The 21,599-nt window shown below is 40.2% G+C and overlaps 1 protein-coding gene across 1 annotated transcript in view; it reads left to right on the forward strand.

The window, feature by feature from the left end:
• LOC134587102 (uncharacterized) overlaps positions 1-21,599 on the forward strand; it is a 161,611-nt gene that overhangs the window by 96,980 nt on the left and 43,032 nt on the right. The window contains exon 7 of the mRNA XM_063443225.1: positions 5,698-5,845. Coding sequence (XP_063299295.1) covers positions 5,698-5,845 — 148 coding nt within the window. The remainder of the gene's footprint in view (positions 1-5,697; positions 5,846-21,599) is intronic.

Consider the following 21,599-nt stretch of genomic DNA (forward strand, 5'->3'; position numbering starts at 1 on the left):
GATGAGTATAGATAATAAGATCCCCCATAACGCTAAAAACCTGTTCATTGATCTAGCTGAAAGTATTGCCGGTAGTCTTAATGTTACCAACTGCTATGTGTGTGGAGGTACTAACATGGGAGACCAATGGCCTTGGGAAGCAAAGGAGGTAATGTCCGGTTCTGAGGCAGTTGACCAACTAATATCTACACAAGCCGATTATCATATGAGTGTTAGAGGTAAATCTGAGTGGAGATTAAAGACCTCCATCATAGGTTATGTTTGCATAGCAAGGAAAGGAATAATGTATAATACTTCTGTAGGAGAATTAACTTGTCTAGGGCAAAAAGCTTATGATGATGATACAAAGAATACAACTTGGTGGTCGGCTTCAAATGTCTCAGAACCATCAAACCCGTTTGCTAGATACGCCAATTTAAAGGACGTGTGGTTTGATCTATCCATCACATCTACCTGGAGAGCCCCAGCAAATTTGTACTGGATCTGTGGTAAGAAAGCCTATTCGGAGCTGCCACAGGACTGGGAAGGGGCATGTGTGTTGGGTATGCTCAAACCATCCTTCTTCTTGTTACCGATTGAAACAGGTGAGACTTTAGGTGTTAAAGTGTATGATGTGAATCATAGGAAGAAAAGGGGGCCCTTAGAGATAGGTACCTGGGAAGGTACCTGGGTATCATAGATTATTATGGGCCAGCCACGTGGGCTGAGGATGGTACCTTTGGTTATAGAACCCCTATTTATATGCTCAACCGTATTATAAGATTACAGGCGGTGGTTGAGATTATCACAAATGAGACATCACAAGCGCTCAATCTTCTAGTGAAACATAATACCAGGATGAGGACAGCAGTATACCAGAATAGATTAGCCTTGGATTACCTTTTGGCAGTAGAGGGAGGTGTATGTGGGAAGTTTAACCTAAGCAATTGCTGTCTTCAAATAGATGATGAAGGGCAAGCAATAGCTGAGCTTACTAGCCATATGGTTAAACTAGCGCATGTGCCTACTCAGGTATGGAAAGGGTACAATCCAAGTAGTTGGTTTGGTAGCTGGTATGAGTGGTTTGGAGGGCTTAAGGCAGTGGTAGGTGGAGTCCTACTGATTTTACTGTTGTGTCTACTCCTGCCGTGTCTTATACCCTTAGTAGTTAGGTCTGTGCAAAGCCTGATAGGAAGTATAGCAGAGAGGAAGGCTGCTGCACAGATAATGGCGATATATAAATATAAGGCTCTAGATCAGGGAGAACCAATGCAAGAAGATGAATGTTGAAGATTCACATCATAAGATAAGTCTGGTCTGGTTCAAGGTAACTTGCGGTGTAAGCAAACTAAGGTTATGTGATGCCTCAAGTAATTGTAAAATATCAAGAGGCATCAAAGGGGGGAATGTGGTGGAATCTCGGTAAAAATAAATTTAGTAGGCCGAGATTACCACGTGGCATGTGTACGTGCATATGCTGACGTATCGATCAGTTGGTTGCACGTGGCAAGATACGATCAGTAGTGTACGGAGCATGTGCAAGAATACAGGATATAGTATTCCCCCTCCTCCATTGTGCTGGATAAGCCATGCGGTCAAACAGGAAGTTAATTCTTATTTGTGTTGATTGGTCAAGGGAATGTGCGGGTGGAGCTTAATATGGGAGGAGTTATATGCCTATATAAGGAGCCTGCACTATTGTCCGGGGCTCAGAATTTGCTGTATTTTGGTGACGCTAGTCCCTCTGAGTCCCGATCGGTGATCCAATAAAGAATCTCTTCCTTCCTGAAGAAACCTGTGTCCATCTCTCTGTGCTTGGCTTCCGTCAGTTTCTCCGGTATCAGCTTGAGGGGCAGAATCAAATTCTAAGTGAGTTACCATCTTTCCTACCAGAGACCCCCTGGGGCAGAAGTATTTACTTTGAAGAGCTGAGTAAGTGATTAGGACTTGTTATTTTATCCATTTTGTTTTTATCTGTTGGTGTAAATAATTTTGATTGTCATCTATATTTTTGTATGCACTGTGACAATTTTTTGCTCATAATAAATATTCCTTTATTAAGTTCTGCCTTTGTCTGGTAAAGAGTCACGTTACCTGAAGAGACTAATTAGTATTTTTGCAATTCATTAAATATTGTGCTAAGTTGTATTCGGTGGGTTTTTATTATTGATTTACCATTTATAAATTGTCTTGGTGGTGGCAGTGTTAAAATAGTAATATTTATATTATGCTTAAGTGTGGGTGGTGTTAAGTGGGATTTTATCATTATTTCCGGTCTAGTGCAGACAAATAGTGAACTTTAACCCTTTCACCACCACAACTACGCCACGCACACACTTGCCTTCGTGTCATTAGTAAATTCATGACTTTGTGTCGTGTTAATGTATTACTACACGGAAGCTTGTATTAGGCTGGTTCAAAGCTGAGATACAACTTGAGCTGGAAAATAACAAATTGGCGAAAATAAAATCCTGGAAAACAGATTCAATGACCAATCAGCTGCTTTCAAAATGTTTCAAAATTTTAAATTCTTCCAAAGGTAAGCCACCAATAAAGCTCTAGAAGCCATAGCACCAAGCCATAGAGTGAGAGTAAAAAATAGATGCTTCAATACTAGCAAGAGACACTACCCATTTAGTTGGATGGTCCAAACTTGAAGTAGACACCGGAAGATGTGATCGGCATGTGGTAAGAAAAAGGGGAAAGGGAGGTGACTGTTGTACCTGGAAAAGAAGAATAGAAAACCGATGTGGATAAATTGTTTGTTGTAAAGTGTTCGTAAAGGCTGATGCCCTTAAGAAAAAGGAAAACAAAAGGATTATGTCCCACAGGCTCAGCGACCAAACCGTGATGTCCGGCCAAAATGGCCGAATTAAATACATTAATGGTATGTATGCACGCCCAGCATCAAAAAGTGAAGTGAGAAAGGCAGAATAGAAGTGCCGCTAGGGGATTCAGATACTGTCCCACTTACCAATCAACCCATTTGTTTCATGCAGTGAAATAGGAAGTGCGGAATCCGTGTGCCCGTGCTCTTATAAGGAGTCAGAGAGTCGACTGTGGAACGCCATTGATATTCAAGGGTCCTCTGAAATCTGACAAGCTACCAATTGAAGAAGCCCCTTATGGGCCAGTAAATGAGGGTTCCCAGAAAATGCTGCAATTCCAGAAGAGATCGGAAACAAGGTTGAGCTAGCCTTCATGGAACCACCAAAACTACTGTTACCTGACGACGTTGTAAGTGTAAAAGAATGCGAAATATCATTGCAAATGGGGGGAAGGAGTAATGTCTGTGAGAAGGCCATACTTGTAAGAATGCATGGCCATCACTTCTGGATCTCGTCTCCAGATGTGTATTCAAGTGAGATTCAAACAGGTCTATTTCCAACGTGTCCTATAAATTCGCTATGCCCAGGAATACCTCTCTGTGTAGACAGCAATCTCCAGAATCCATAAGGTGTCTGGAATTCAAGTCTGCTTCTGTATTAGACAGTCCCTGTATACGTTCCACCACTATGGAACTGTTGTGTTGGAGAAACAATGCAGGAAATCACTGGCCAAATTTGCATAGATTTTGGAACGAGTACCGCCAAGTTGATTGATGTACCTAACCATGGAAATGTTGTCGAGTTTCAGCAGTATGGACCATTGGAACACTTTTTGGGGTAAATGGTGATTGACACAGCTAACAGTTCCATACAGTTAATGTGCAGGGACAATTCTGCCTTGGATCACCTGCTTCCTTACATACGTTCCCGCAGCTCGCACCCTAGCCGTACAAGCTGGTATCGAATTCTGTAATGACATCTGGTACTGTTCCGAAAATGGTCCAACGGTTCCAGGCCTCCATATGTTGAAGCCACCAGAATAACTCCTCCAAGTTATCTGTGTCTAAGTAAGTGCCTTCAAATGAAGTGCCTGGAGTGAAGGGGACCAGAGAAATTTGCCTAAATGGAGGTCGAGAGCAGTCCGATCATACAAGCCAGGCGTTTGAGAGTCAGGGGGGTACATGAGACTTACAACCCTACTGGGAGAGAGCCATGGGGGAAAAAAAGAATAACAGGCATGAGTTTGGGCATAAGCCGTATAATCAAATACAAAGAATATTACAAACAACCAAACGTCCAAAAGCAGTGGAATTTAGGGAAAATAAATAACAAAACGGTTTCAAAGAACTTTATTAAATATAAATTAAAAATAAGAGGACACGAAAATATGTCTACATGAAATAAGTGAGCAAGTGTATAATAAAAATTGGTGGCCGGCTGTGTCATCCTGGAAAAAAGAAGGGGTATAGACCATACACAATATGATCACCATGGATATCATTTTCCCACATTGTATATAAATAAATAATAAAGTTATTTAAAAACAATTGTATTATTATATCTTTTCCTTCAATTCTATTGCTTCTGGACTATTTACCCAGTTGTATGTAGTATTCTTCATCTTGTCTTAATAAACATCAAATTTTATTCTTGGTGGCCTTGAGTTTGCTCACATGTAATGTCTATTGTAGAGTTGACCGCGAAACCTAGAAACTCTTATCTGTTGTGACAGGATCAGAACATAGTTTTCCCAATTGATGATGAAGCCGATGTTCTGAAGTAGATCGTAGAAAATGATGGTCCAAGAAAGGTGACAATTCAGGTGACAATTCAGGAAATTAAAGGAGAAAGGATCAGAATATCATTTTTGGCCACAATGTCAGAATGACAATTAGATCCGCTCTTTTCATCCATACCATATTTTATGAAATAAAAATATAGGCCGGTTCAAACCTTCAGCTCTGTTAGGGCATACTGCCTCAGAGTCTTGAGGTTGAGAAATATTGAAGAATATTAGAACCTAACAATTTGATTGGTCTGCCCCAAATCCCTGTAAGATCTTGAAATGTCTGACTGGAGAATTTTATTCAAACATGTGGAATGTAGTTCTGCTCAGAAAATTCACTGTGGCAATCTGATTTCTTGGTAGATAGCAGAGACCCAGACTTAAACCCAATCCATAATATCATTCCTTTAGGTGGGAAGGCGTTTTCATCCTTATTGGTGATTCACGGTGCAGCAGTTCGATTGTCTGGTCCAATATCGATCAATGGTCCTGTCAGAAGAATTTGTAACTTCATAAGGGCCTGCAAAATCACTTGGCACCCCTAAACATTTTTAATAGATTTTGTCATACCAGCTACTCTGAAAAACATGGTGACAATAAGGAACAACTTCAAAAATGTTAACAGAAAGAGATTTGAGAGCTCACGATTGTGGGTAGAGATGCAGATATTTAGAAGGCTTTATTATAGTCACAAAAATAGTGGTTTTTCAGGCGTCCTAATCGAGAAAAGGAAGATTATCCACTGCGCTAGTAAAAACTTTCTCTGAATGTGTATCGTATTTTATTGTAAGTTGATGATCTTCTTTCTGACCATGAGCTCCTGTTTCGCTTCTGCTATGTAACTTGTCCTTATAAAACTGCAAATCTACTTTTTAATTTTTTTTTTTCTTTGTTTTTCTATTTTTTTGTCAGTAGAAGAAATCTATTGGTTTTAAACTTGTATCACGATAAGCTCCATTATATAGAGTAAACTATGTAATGGAACTACTTATGCTACTTGAAACAGACACACACATTTTCAATTGTATTTGATTTATTTTTTAAGAGGAAGCTTTCTAAACATCTTGGAAAGTGGTCAACACAATTTACTTCTGTTTTTTTTAGGGAATCAAAAAAATTGATGCAAGCCTGTACAAGGACTTTCAAGATCATTATTTTGGAGATGATACATTGTTCCGAATCGACCTTTGTTCAATGCTAAAGAAACGGCAGTCGAGTGGGTACTACCACACTGAGGCATCAATCTACATTGGTAAGTAGATGAGTGTATTATGATATATTTTGAAAAATATGATAAAGTATGAAAAAAAATCTTGAATGTATCCAAAATTCTATACACTTCTTGCACTTTTTAGAAGTATATGGTATGAATTGCTATCAGAGCATACTATGATCCTATTTAGAAATACTGCAGTTAAAATCTATTATACATTCTGCCATTCCCATAAGCCATTTGAGAAGAGTACAAAGATGCCACCAGTTCAGCTTAAACCAGATATTTCTGTAAAATTAAATCATAAAGGCATACACATCAACATTTCAGAAATCAATTTAGGAAATAAACTGTGGTAATGTTATTCTCACTTGAGGATCTTCCTGTTTAGAATATTGCAAGACAGTGCGATGAAATTGCATGTAACATATATGCACCCCTAGGTGACACTACAGTCATACTGTACTTATTTTGCAGGAATACAAATGTTTTAGACCTTTCTTTAATGGATTTTCTTTTTTCTCCACTTAATAATGCAATGCTCTAAATATAATTGTTTTGTTTCTTTGTACCTTTGATACAGGAAGAAAATTATTAAGTGACTATAATTCTATAAAAAAAATGGCATTCTACTACCTGCATGCTTAAGTGTGCTATGTCCAAAATGCTTTTTCACATTTTTGCATCTTATCAAATATTTATGATGCATTCTGTTCGTGTAGTCACTGGCATGTGTCAGTGGGATAACAGTGGAGATGATAAAACTGAATTGCTTTTCAAGTAGAAGCTGTCCTTACAAGAACCCAGTCATAAATGCACAACATGTGCCTGGTAGAATAAATGTGAAATATGCAATATATTCCTTTAAGAACACATTTTGGGAAAATGTTGAATTAGTCTTTAAAAGCTTTCATATGTTGTTTTCCTACTTTTTAGAAGAGTATACATTATACATGATACATATTCATATATGATACAGTATGGTCTAAACATAACCTACAATTTAAGTGCCTTAACATGCCCCCATTTTTTACCATTACATGCCAAAGTATGTGGTAAAAAATAATTTTGTGCATTTTTACATACGGATTGCATTTTTGCTGGGCATTGTGTATATTTCACATGTGCCACTAAGTTCAAACCCCCCAAATTATGCTCAGCTAAGTCTTCTGAGTAATATGACACCCCCATTGTATGTCTATGGCACTATTTTGTGAAGCTACAGTGCCATACAGGAGACCTGTCCTTTTCAGTATTCACAGTAGAATTTTGAGAGACGGATTTAATTAGCCTATGCTTCCATTTGGGGTATTATAACAGTTTGACTGTTCAAAAAACCCACAAAGGCCTACCATTTGTAAAAGTAGACACTCCAGGGTACCGTATTTTTCGCTCCATAAGACGCACTTTTTTTCCCCTCAAAAGTGAGGGGAAATGTCTGTGCGTCTTATGGAGCGAATATGAAGCTTTACTTACCTGTCTTGTAGCGTTTCTCGGCAGCACAGGGCGCACTGCGGTACTGGAACTTGAATTTGATGTTCCGGTTTCCGGCGGGACTGAAAGGAAGTGCGCACTCAGCTCAGTGTGTGCACTTCCTTTCAGTCCCGCCGGAAACCGGAACATGAAATTCAAGTTCCAGTACCGCGGTGTGCCCTGTGCTGCCGAGAAACGCTACAAGACAGGTAAGTAATTATGGGACAAGGGGAGGGGGACAGTATGGGAGAGGAAAATATGGGAGAGAAGAGAAGACTATGGGGAGGGGAGGGGAGGGGGGATGAAGACTATGGGGAGGGGAGATGAAGACTATGGGGAGGGGAGGGGGATGAAGACTATGGGGAGGGGAGGGGGGATGAAGACTATGGGGAGGGGAGGGGGGATGAAGACTATGGGGAGGGGAGGGGGGATGAAGACTATGGGGAGGGGGGGATGAAGACTATGGGGAGGGGAGGGGGGATGAAGACTATGGGGAGGGGAGGGGGGGATGAAGACTATGGGGAGGGGAGGGGGGATGAAGACTATGGGGAGGGGAGGGGGGATGAAGACTATGGGGAGGGGAGGGGGGATGAAGACTATGGGGAGGGGAGATGGGATGAAGACTATGGGGAGGGAGATGGGATGAAGACTATGGGGAGGGGAGATGGGATGAAGACTATGGGGAGGGGAGATGGGATGAAGACTATGGGGAGGGGAGATGGGATGAAGACTATGGGAGAGAGGAGAAGACTATGGGAGGGGGGGGGGCACTATGGGACAGGGGAGAAAAAAAATATTCTGTACAAACTGTCCCATAGTAAGAAACACTATGGGACAGTTTGTTCAGAATATTTTTTTTCTGGGTTTCTTCCTCTAAAAACTAGGTGCGTCTTATGGTGAGGTGCGTCTTATGGAGCGAAAAATACGGTATATCATAAGGTGCATATTGTGCCTTAGCATGCCCCCATTTTTTCACCAATATATGCCAAAGTATGTGGTAAAAAATAATTTGGGGCATTTTTTTACATACGGATTGCATTTTTGCTGGGCATTTTGTATATTTCATATGTGTCACTAAGTTCAAAACCCCCAAATTATGCTCAGCTAAGTCTTCTGAGTAAAAAGACATCCCCAATGAATGTCTTTTGCACTATTTTGTGAAGCTACAGTGCCATATAGGAGACCAAGCCATATCAGTTTTTACAGAACTTTGAATTTTGACTCTGGGCCTATGTGCAATTTCCAAGCATCTTTGCAGGTTTTAAATTCAAACTACCCCACAAAGGCCTACCATTTCTTAAAGTAGACACCCCAGGGTATTTCAAAAGGCATATTTTGAACCTTAGCGTGGGATAATTTTTCTGCTAGCTTGTACCAGGTGTAGTGGTAATAAGCGTTTTTTCTGCCTTTTTGACACACAAAGTGAGTTTGCACAGTATATTTTGCAAACCTTTTGTGTGCTACGACTGTATAATACTTCATATGTTGCTCAGCTATGTCTGCTGAGTACAAAAATACCCCCGTATGTACCTTTGCCAGGTATATGTGGACATCGGAGGGGCACATTTGGGACACAGCCATTCCATTTTTTTTTCAAACTTTCAATTTTTACGCTGTGCCCATGTCCCATTTTAGAGTATTTTACCAGGCTATATAATCCAAATACCCCATAAAGCCATACCATTTCTTAAAGAAGACATCCCAGGGTATTTCAAAAGGCATATTTTGAACCTTAACATGGGATCATTTTTCCGCTAGCTTGTACCAGGTGTAGGTGGTAATAAGCGTTTTTTCTGCCTTTTTGACACACAAAGTGAGTTTGCACAGTATATTTTGCAAACCTTATGTGTATATATATCGAGATATATCGACAATGTCCTGCTATTTTGGACTGGTTCGATCTCATCCTTTGTCAACATGGTGGATGAGCTTAATGCCAATCACATTGGGCTCAAACTCACACATGTGATCCACGAGACACATTTGGAATTTTTGGACCTTAGGATCATACTTAATATGGATGGTACAGTGGATACTGAACTATTTCGTAAAAGTACTGCTTCTAATAGCCTATTACATTGGCAGAGTTTCCATCCCCAGCGGCTGAAGGCAGGAATTCCCTACGGGCAGTATCTTCGGGCTAGAAGGAACTGCTCCAGTGAGGAGTCCTTCAAAGCTGAGGCAAATAGACTACGTATCCGTTTTAAAGATAAGGGATACCCCAACCGGACGCTGAAGAAGGCGTACCAGAGAGCTCTATCACAAGAGAGAAGCAGTAGTTTACATTCCTCAAGACCCACTCCCACTACTCCAATGATCAGATGCATTGGAACCTTTGATGACCACTGGCAACCCATCAAAGATGTATTTTCCCGACATTGGCCCATCCTTCAATATGACAAAGACCTTGACACCAGTCTAATACCACATCCAAATATCACCGCACGCAGATCGAAAAATCTTAGAGATCTATTAGTTCACAGCCATCTAGAAAGAAAAACCCACTCAAAGAACTGGTTACTGGCCCCAGTAGGAACCCACAAATGCGGCCACTGTAAGGCGTGTCAATATGTTAAAACTTCAAAGACGGTGAAGTGCAGCCAAACTCTTAAAGAATTTAAGGTGTACCACTTTATCAACTGTAGCACTACACGTATCATCTATGTAATAACTTGTTCATGTGGTATTCAGTATATAGGGAAAACTTATCAGGAGTTTAGGAGACGTATTCTCCAACATATAAACTCCGTTACCAATATGAATTTGAGTACCCCTGTAGCGAATCATGTCCGCCATTTTCATGATGGCAATCCGAATCATTTATCCTTTCAAGCATTAGAAAAGGTGACCCTAAACTCTAGGAAGGGTAACTTTAACTTAACTCTTCTTCGAAAAGAGTCCAGGTGGATTTATGAGTTTAAGACCCTGACCCCAGGGGGGATGAATGAAGAATTCAATTTTACCCCCTTTATCCATTAATCCACCTGTTCTCATCTGAACACCTTTGATGACGAGTTCTGTTTCCCCACTATAGGTCTAGTGATTGAGGGGAGTTATCACGCTGTTGGTGCCTGTCAGTGTGGACTTTTGTATATCACCTGATCATCCTTTCTCGGTGCTATTGGTTTAAACACAGGGAGTCCCCACATAAGGGTACCCTGAGGCCTGGGGTCACAGTTCTCTTGACTTATTGTATCTAAGCCTTTAATGTGGGAAATGTCCTTTAACCAGTCAGGACCTGCAGCTCCAGGGGGCTCCACATTGGTCAACCATTCTTCTCCATAGTTATTTTTGATATATTTACCAATTTAATTACATTGGTCTGTTAATGGTTATCATTATGGTTATCTGCCTATTCATTTATAGTCTTATTCTCCATCTCGTTAATATGACCAATCAGCTTTTGTTCCTTCCACTATGAATAGGGGAATCAATTTTACTGACATTTATTATTATACCCCAGTATACACACATCACTTCGGTTTAAAATGACACATTACCCTGAAATATGAAGACATAGGGACTGTGCACAGTGCACCCTGAGCCTCTATCTCTATGTCATATACAACGCTCAGGTTGTGTTAACATTTATTGCTACATTCCCGAAACGTCAGATTTTGGTAAAATTTTCAGGCTACAAGAATACACTTTGTTAGACTAACAGGTTGCAATCCTCCGGCTGGAGGATACAAATGTCCTGGGTTTATATTGGTGCCCCCTGAAGGGGTTAATTTACCCCCTACACGGCACTGACAGGAGTTATCCAGTTGCAAGGACCTTGATTTTCTATCTGCCATGTCTGTTTAATGAATAGGCATTCGGCAGCCTTTATGACAGTTATGATAAGTGCTGTTTGGACTAGTTTTATTTCTTAGGTAGGGTCGTTCCACATACTCACCTGATAGTATGGACGCAGGGACTCTAGCCCTTTGTTTGGTTCTTTTTCTCTCTCCCCCCCTTTCTCCCGTGTCTTTTTTCCTGTCGGACCCCCTATGGGGTTAATTTAGATGATGTAATCATCACGTGACGCTTCCAACCCCTTACCTGATGTGGATTGGCTACCAAAGGCTGACAGGCTTCTACTTTCCTCCAATGAAATTGTTCCACTTACCTTTAAATACCGGCTCAGTTCCCGCAGATCAGCTCCCCTCTGATGAGCTGCGGGCAAAACGTGCACGTCAGGGGCCTTTGATCCAGCTGTATCTCCTACTCTCTTAGCACATCATGGCAACAGGGATACAATGGATCCAGAGTGGACTTCAACTCCCATCAGGCGAAACCCGGAGAGCTGCTTAAGGTTTACTGGGATACTGCAGCAGCCCATTTACCTCGTTATTACTAACGTTTGTGTTGATTTGGCTGCACCCAGTGTCTCCCGGTTATATGCTGAAGTCTCTCTGTCACTTATCAGGAGTGTGTCACTTAGGGCACATTATTGAGTGTGCTACCCGTTCATATATGTGTCAGGCATTTAGGGTTCCCTTATAATTGAGGGGTGTTTATTATATTTTTTATTTGCTATTAGGGCTGCTCTTATTATCTAGGCATACCGCTTACAACCCTTATCCTGAACACGGTATGTTCATGTGACCTGTCTGATACCTCATACACTAGAGGTCTCAGCTGTTCTTATTCACTTATTACGTGCAAAATTACTGCTCTTTTGCACATGGGTATCTAAGAGAGGACACTGAAAACTTCTGAACAGGACCTCTCTCTAGGGCTATTATGTATCAGGGTATTAACCCATGATTGCTAATTAACAATCTGTCACCTTATTTATGGCTTTAGGGATCCTTTGATTGAGGTTTATGTTCCCATGGCATTATTTGCCAATTTTTGCTAATATTATACCTGCTATTAGTGTTTGTCCTCCCTTTTTCTCCTTTTTTGTTATTTGCAACAGTGTGGAGTGGACTTCAACTCCCATCAGGCGAAACCCGGAGAGCTACTTAAGGTTTACTGGGATACTGCAGCAGCCCATTTACCTCGTTATTACTAACGTTTGTGTTGATTTGGCTGCACCCAGTGTCTCCCGGGTATTTGCTGAAGTCTCTCTGTAACTTATCAGGAGTTTGTCACTTAGGGCACATTATTGAGTGTGCTACCCGTTCATATATGTGTCAGGCATTTAGGGTTCCCTTATAATTGAGGGGTGTTTATTATATTTTTTATTTGCTATTAGGGCTGCTCTTATTATCTAGGCATACCGCTTACAACCCTTATCCTGAACACGGTATGTTCATTTGACCTGTCTGATACCTCATACACTAGAGGTCTCAGCTGTTCTTATTCACTTATTACGTGCAAAATTACTGCTCTGTTGCACATAGGTATCTAAGAGAGGACACTGAAAACTTCTGAACAGGACCTCTCTCTAGGGCTATTATGTATTGGGGTATTAACCCATGATTGCTAATTAACAATCTGTCACCTTATTTATGGCTTTAGGGATCCTTTAATTGAGGTTTTTGTTCCCATGGCACTATTTGCCAATTTTTGCTAATATTATATCTGCTATTAGTGTTTGTCCTCCCTTTTTCTCCTTTTTGTTATTTGCAGCAGTGTTTTATTTCCAACAGGGTGGGGGTCTACAATATTGGGTTCCTATCCCTCACATGTTGGAACATCTGGCATATTATCCGTATAGACCCATATACTTAGCACCTATCTGGTGTGTGGGATACTGTATTCTATCGGAATTGTACAGATTTTATTTGTCCTTCACTTATTGGTGGTTTTTCACCTTATTTTTTACTATTTACTATTAAAAGTTATATTTTATATTGCAGGGCACTCATCCTATGTATGTTTTTTCTGTAACTACCTTGGTAGTTTTTTGAGGGTTATCCCCTACTGTCAGAGTGCCCGTCCAAGTCTTCCCTGTCCTCCCCCTTTTTTTGTCTGCACAAAGTGAGTTTGCACAGTATATTTTGCAAACCTTATGTGTACTACCACTGTATAATACTTCATATGTTGCTCAGCTATGTCTGCTGAGTACAAAAATACCCCCGTATGTACCTTTGCCAGGTATATGTGGACATCGGAGGGGCACATTTGGGACACAGCCATTCCATTTTTTTTCAAACTTGAAATTTTTACGCTGTTCCCATGTCCCATTTTAAAGTATTTTACCAGGCTATATAATCCAAATACCCCATAAAGCCATACCATTTCTTAAAGAAGACATCCCAGGGTATTTCAAAAGGCATATTTTGAACCTTAGCATGGGATCATTTTTCTGCTAGCTTGTACCAGGTGTAGTGGTAATGAGCGTTATTAAATGTATTTTTTAACTTTTTAAAACTTTTTTTACTTTTTAAAACTATTTTTTAAACTTTTGTTTTGCTTATTAATTTTTTTAAAGTTTCCTAAACTTTCGTAAAACTTTTTTTTACAGATTTAACATTTTTCTAAGCTTTTTTTTTAACCGTTAACCCCTAACTAGCAGTAAGCAGCACTAACAGTAATTTCCCCATTTTCCCATAACTCCCACCCACCCCAGCTAGCAAAATATTTAATTATACAATATTTAAATTAGTTAATTAAATAAATTTAACCCCTGAGGGTTAAAAAATAAATAAAAGTTAATAGTCAGGGGTTAAAAAAAATTAGATCACAGTATAATACTGTGATCTGTATTTTGATCACTGTAGGCAGTGATCGACTGGCAGGGAAGGGTTAATTTTTATTTGGACTGGGTAAAGGGTTTATTTTTTTTATTTTTTACTTAAATGTTATTAAAACTTTTTTTAACTTAATTTTTTAACTTTTTAAAGCTTATTTTAAAACTTTTTTTAACGTTAACCCCTAGTTAGCCTAACACTAAATCCCCTAATTCCCCACTAACTTCCACCCTCCCCAGCTAGCTAAATTTATAATTTTAAAATATTTAAATTAATTAATAAAATAAATTTAACCCCTGAGGGTTAAAAAAAAAAAAAAAAAGAATTAACCCTCAGGGGTTAAAAAAAAACAAAAAATCAGATCATAGTAAAATGTAATCCCTGCCAATTGATCACTGTAGTCAGTGATCAATTGGCAGGGAAGGGGTTAATTTTTTTATTAAAATGGGTAAAGGGGGATGGGATTTTAATTTTACTTTTTTTTTTACACCAGGGGGCAGGATCAGCACTGATCTGTCTCCCTGCACTTCACACTGAACCCGGAAGTGCAGGTAGGCAGAGGTGAGTATACAGAGCACATGTGCTGGGGCAGCACTATCGGGTGCTCCCGGTCTGCCTCTAATACAGAGGCAGACCGGAGCACCATTAACCCCACGATCGCCGCGATTGCGGCGATCTGGGGTTAATTTTACCGCGTGACGGACAAGGTCCGTCACTCGTCCTTAAGGGGTTAAATTGCAAACAAAAGTTACATATCTCAGGAAAACAATGCATGGAATTTAGTCACTTATAACAGTAGCAAACTACTGGTCTCAAAAAGGAAACAAAATCTGTTTAATTAAGTTAAAGATTTTTTGGTGACTAGAGTGTCCCTTCAAGTTTCTAATTGGAGATATGATAACCACATTAAACACATAAGATAAAAGAGTAAAAGCCCTCAAACGACTTCTCTTCAACTTCTCCCCCCCCTTTGGACCAGCGGGGGATATCCCGGTCCCCACTGGATACAACGACCAGGAGGGCAAGCAGGCGATCCAGCCACAACACATACTGGGGCAACTGGCCCACAGAGCATAACCAAGATGGCTGCCCATCACAAACATAGAAAGCGGAGCACTCACACCCAGCTACCCATGTCCCCCCTGGAGATATTTGACCGACAGAGGAGCAACCTACCGTCAAGCAGAGATAACGGTGACCTCGCGACACAGCTATTCTAGGCAGATACCACGAGCCTCTAAGATGGCCGTCCGGCAACACAGACACCAGCAGGCCCTGAGAAGGAAAACGGTGCCAGCTCCAACGGGCGCACGTTCCCACCCGCAAATTAAATCACCTGGGAATACAAAACAAACGACGCAAATGAGAAATTCACCCGACCAAAAGCTCGGCACCCAGCGTTGCAGATACCGACTCTACACAAAGAACTTTGCACTTCTAGTGACTGGGTGGCGGCTCCACCCACAGAGCAGAGCTGATCCTCGAAGCAGAGACAGCAAGCCCAGGGGCTACGATGGAGAGACAAATAAGGACAACACCCAGGACTTACCAGCGCTAGGTATCAGCTGAAGTGCCCACCATGTCGCCCCACACGGGCAATCTTGGACTGGACTGTTCTGAGCCATCACAGTAGCGAACCACCCAGACTCAGATGCCTTATGCATGTCCCACGTAGATTATACTCCCATGCCGACATTGCCCTGTGATCATAATGATATATATGATGGAACTTGTTCCCAAAATGGTATAATACTTAGCTATGATCTGCTGTACCATAAGTTAACCATGTCTAGAGAGAATAGTGAAGTTACTCTACAATAAAGACAGGTTTTAGCGATGTTACTCATTATAAAATACCTCCTAGCCTACACACAGAGCACAACGCGTTTAAATACCATATAGTAACCAGCTACTGCTATGCTACGAAATGGGTCAACACACTATACCTACACTAGCATAACTGACCTAGCAATGTTAAGCTTCTATAATCTTTATTTTATTTTACATAATCTTAATCTGACGAAATAACTGTTTAGTTAAGCTTGCAAAACATACAAAACATGTGCGAATTGTCATGCCACAGTTTAACGTTTGTGAATCTTGAAATACGTCGTTGTGGCTTCTGTTGATACCCTGTAACCACCTGCACTAAAAAAAAAAAAGAGCAATGTGAGATCTAAAACTGTTTTACACTACCAATCTAATTTGTTCCATTTTTTTTTCGTTCGATGCTTTATCTGTCTGCGCTGACAACCCATCATATATAAAGAATAGAATGGAAGAAAATCATGCCAGCCAGGATTATTTATTTATAAAATGTTTTACTGCGAAGGATACATTGAGATTTCTCTTGTGTTCAAGTATGTCTTAGAGAATACAGTGTTATTCTCTGCTGTCATTCAAATTCTACAGTTACCTTTACTTAAACAATCCATTTTCCTGGCACTGGAGGGTCCCTCTCCCTCCCACCCCCCAATCCCCGGTTACTGAAGGGGTGAAAACCCCTTCAGTCACTTACCTGAGGCAGCGGCGATGTCCCTCGCCGCTGTCTCCTCCTCCGCGACGCTCCTCCTGTCCATTGCGTCGGCCGGTGGGCAAGACTGATCCCGCCCACCGGCCGAGGAGACCTAATGTGCATGCATCATTTCAATGCTTTCCTATGGGGTTTTGAGCGACGCTGGAGGTCCTCACACAGCGTGAGGACGTCCAGCGACGCTCTAGCACAGGTTTCCTGTGCTATGGACCAGGAAGGGACCTTTAGTGGCTGTCTAGTAGACAGCCACTGGAGGTGGAGTTAACCCGGCAGGGTAATTATTGCAGTTTATGAAACTGCAATAATTACACTTGCAGGGTTAAGAGTAGTGGGAGTTGGCACCCAGACCACTCCAATGAGCAGAAGTGGTCTGGGTGCCTGCAGTGTCCCTTTAACACGTGCACTTTTCCAATATGGAACTGCAAATACAAAAATTTATATATGAAGCAAATGAAAAGAAAAAGAGGAACAAAAATAGATTCCTTACATAACAAAGCAAGCTAAATCAATATGGTAAAATCTCTAAGAAATAAAATCTATCACAAATGCAAAAGTGCGTTTACAGTCACATTCATTTATATGAGAACATTTCCACTTTCCTTTTTCACTTTTTACTCATCAGGTACCGGCTATGATTTGGAGCAATACTCCATAAAAACGGATAACAAGTCGTAAATACAGTGGCGCTCCCCCTTGACAAAAGACAGTTGTAACACAGCAAGTCAATCTGAAGGACTGGTTCTATAATGTATGGTGAGACTAGTTCTGTCTTTAAGATTAGGTGACCATCTTCTCTTCCCAGCTAACACATGCCTCGATCTGATTCCCTTGTCTAAGAGGGGAGATAGGAGCCTTGTCTCTTAGACTGTTCTGCTTAACATCATTAAGTAATCTGAATGTACCTTTCCTGGTTAAATACTTTATTATTATTATTATTATTATTATTATTATTTGCAGTACATTACCAGCTGCAACGGCAGCAGCAATATTTAGAAGACAACTAAAAATGTCTTATTGGGAGCACTACTGAAGATGAGATCAGAAAAGGGAGGGCTGGAGTTAAACAAAGAGAGCTGGAGCATTATACAGAGACTTATACAGTGTGGGTATCCTTGTAATACATAACAGAGACAATGGCTGTATGGGATAGTTATGGATATCTTCGTATTGTGCACAGTTCCATGTGTTGTTTATCTTTATTTTACTCAGTTCTGTCTGTCATATGGGTATCTCTGTAGTTTACCCAGCTTTGGGTATTTCATAGCCATCTGCCCAGCACTCTATATCTGTACATGCTAAACTATATTGTATTGGTATCGCCTTATTATACTGGATTCTTTCTCTTGCATGAGTAACTGTATTGCATGTAATTCCATGTAGTGAATGGGGAGTACCAAAAGGAGTTGAGCACTTGAGGTTAAGCTGACAGATGTGACAGGTCAGGATATGGTGGCTACACAGTTACGGGGCAAAGTCTGGTACCTCACCATTTTAAAACTTCAGCCACCAATGGATAACCGGTAGATTTCCAGATGTTAAAACTACGGTCCATAATATTAAGCCAGACTTTTGCTGCACGTAATTTTTATGAGATTCTTATGAGTTTTTTGTGTTGATTTGGCATGTGTAAAAGGAGATAAAATTGCTGAACAAGTCATCATATTAATATGTTCACAGGATCTAATTCTCATTAAACCTTGCTGGGCTAGAGTAAACCTCATTGTTGAATACAAATATTAGATTGTTGTAATATAGGATTGCAAATGTAAATCAACAATTTCTACAGTAAGTCTACATAAGTCCAAAATATTTCACAAAATATGCTTCATTTAATTTTTAGCGTATTTATAATTTTACTTTAAGCAACCTTTATTCCAATGGTGCACTATATACTTTAGCTTTCATTTCAGTGCATCATATATAGCAGGCTACAAAAATTATCTGAAAATATCTCCTGTTCGTTTTTACATTGATAAATATGAATACAAGTTATTTTGATCATGTTCCTTTCTGTTTTCTTTTCTTACACTTTTATAACATTTCCCTGATTTAGCAAACTACCAAAATCTCAAAGAACCATAGTTTTAAACCTTCTGCTGCCTGTACCAGATAACGTCCGTGGAAAATTCAGATATCTAAGTACATAGATTTACTGTACTCTGCAAATCCACCCCTCTATGAATTGCCCATACTGTGTAGTATTCCTTTCCAAACCTTGACAGAGGGGGAATCTATAGTGCCAGGAAAACAACTTTGTTTTCCTTCTACTATAGTTCCACTTTAAATAGCAGGGCTTATGATTGAATGCTTTTGATAGAGTATTGCGGACAGGAATTGAGCAAGGTTGTTCCTATTTCATCACTGTGGGGGTTTGTGAATAAGCTCATGGCCCACAAACTCAATGATCTCCATCTTCCATTGACAGGTATATGGTACTGAACAAAAAGTAAAACATTTCTACTTGCAAAAATTTTCCAGCACTCCCCTGGTTGAAGTTATTTACAAGTAAGCTTCAAATGCAAAATTTTAGGCACATTCACAGTGTATCACTGAAAGGTGACACTACACGTAGAGGAAACTTACAGCACCATAGTAACATCTGTCCTTGCGTTTCTCTAGGATTCTTAAAATGCATCTCTAGGATTCTTCAAACAGGATGCCTTGGAATGCCTCAGATAGTAGAGCCTTAGTTGACTGAGAGCATCGGTGATGGTCTAAACCTTTCAGTAGCACCCCATTCACAAAACTGCTTGAAAAACATAAATATTATTCTCAAGACGTTTTTTTTGTCAATTGTTTTACATGATTACACTTGTCAGTCCATTGTCAGTATAGATGTCTATGAAAATTTATGCTGAAATATTATTGTGGAATGGGGAAGGGATTTATTTTTAAATAGTTTTTTTCTTCCACTTATACATTTGCTGACAATTTACGTAATTGAATTTACGTATTTCATCAGTCAAACCTTTGTGTACCATAGCAGGTGCATTTAGATACTAGAGGACTTGATGGATATATTGCACAGGTCAGACAGGTGGCCTAGGGACTGCACATAGACCCGAATTTCAAGATATCCAGTGTTAAGCACAAAAAAACAATTCATTATAGGTTTTTTCTTTTTTTTCTTTAAGTTTGAAGTATGTTTAAATATGAATACTAAGCAATCCTGTCCATATATTATCGCGTGATGCCAAGACACAAGACATGAATATGTATGATCTAGATCAGGGAGAGTCAACCTTTTCATACTTACTGCCCACTTATCTTTGTTGATGGTAAAATTTCCTTACCGCCCACCAGTGCCACAGTAACAAATTTCATAGTGCAAGTGCGATTTATTTTTTTTAGAAAGGATCATTAAAAAAAAAAAAAAAAATGTAATTTTTTTTTCCTTTTTTTTCCCCCTATTTTCTATTCTACTTTTTTTTTCTATGGGTGTGTGTGTGAGAGAGGGGCAGTGTGTATGAGGGGGGCAATGTATTTGTGAGGATTGCTGTGTGTGTGTGTGTGTGTGTGAAGGGCTATGTGTGTATGAGGGTTGCAGTGTGTATTTGCGTGTATATGGAGTAAAGGGTCTATGCTGTGTGTAAGTGGGTGAGATGTGAAAATCTATCTTAATGTCTCCCCCTCCCTTCTTCTTACCTTTTACCAGGGAGGGGGGAAATAATGCTGTAAGCCCTGGTGGTCCAGTTGGCATGTTCACATAAGCCTGCAGCTCCTGCGAGCACAGCACTGTATCGGAGCATTGCCATGGTAACGCGCTGCAACACTCTGACCAGCCTGCTCACAGGAGGAACACAGAGCCTCCCAGGCCCTTCCCTCCTGCTGCTGGAACTAAGTGCCAGCGGGACATTAAGGGAGATCTTTTATCTCCTCATCAGCCTAAGAGGGCTTACAGCAAGGCTCTCTCTGCATGGGCCAGCAATGGAGATGAAATGATCTCCCCTGCCGACCTTGGTCCATGGCAGTTAAGGCCCACAGGTCTTTTTTTGGCAGAACCCATCACCGCCCACCGGGGTGGTAGGGACCAAGTTGACTACCCCTTGGTCTAGATGGACCACCAGTCTTCATATGGCAATTATAAGCTTAGAGTAATGTCTACAAATGCTCGCAGTTTAGGGAATAAGATCCATGAACTTGTGGCAATAATGGCAACTGATAGTGTAGATTTAGTCGCTGTTACTGAGACATGGTATGAGAAAAATGACTGGGACATAGCAATACCAGGGTACTCTTTATATAGAAAAAGACAGGGAAGGCAAGAAAGGGGGAGGGGTGGCCCTGTATGTGAAGGATAGCATAAAATCTAGCCTAATAAAAGTTAGTGAGGCGAACATAGAGTCCGTTTGAGTTACGTTAGAATTTGGTAATCACACAGTAATTCGTGTAGGTGTGATTTATAGGCCCACAGGACAAATTGAAAAGTTAGATAATCTACTAGTTGAGGAAATAGCTAAAATGACAATGAAGGGGGAAATTATCATCATGGGTGACTTTAATCTTCCTGATGTGAATTGGAAAACAAAAATAGCTGCTTGTGCCAGGAGCACACATATTCTAAACTCCCTACTGGGATTGTTTCTAAAACAAGTCGTTGAGGAGCCAACTCGTAAAGAGGCCATACTAGATTTAGTGTTAACAAATGGAGATTTGATATCAGATATTACTGTAGATGAAAGTTTAGGATCCAGTGATCATCAGTCAGTGTGGTTTAATATAAGAACAGTGACTGAGTCACACCACACAAAAACAACATTTTAGACTTTAGAAAAACAGACTTTTCTAAAATTAGAATATGTGTAAAGGAGTCATTATCAGACTGGAGCAATTTAAATGGCGTCCAAGAGAAATGGGATTATTTATAAGTTGCACTACTAAAGGCAATAGAATATTGCATTAGGCTTGTCAGTAAAAGCAAAATATTCAAGAAACCACTGTGGTACTCAGCAGATGTGGCCAAAATAGTAAAAAACAAAAAGTTAGCATTTAGTAATTATAAAAAAAACCCAGAGTGGGAAAGACAGAATGATCTATAAGATTAGGCAGAAAGAGGCTAAGCAAGTTATAAGAGCTTCCAAATCACACACAGAAGAGAAAATAGCACAGTCAGTAAAAAAAGGGGACAAAACTTTTTTAAGATACATAAATGATAAAAGGA

Source organism: Pelobates fuscus, chromosome 2 (assembly GCF_036172605.1).
Source record: "Pelobates fuscus isolate aPelFus1 chromosome 2, aPelFus1.pri, whole genome shotgun sequence".
In the NCBI taxonomy this organism is placed as follows: Eukaryota; Metazoa; Chordata; class Amphibia; order Anura; family Pelobatidae; genus Pelobates; species Pelobates fuscus.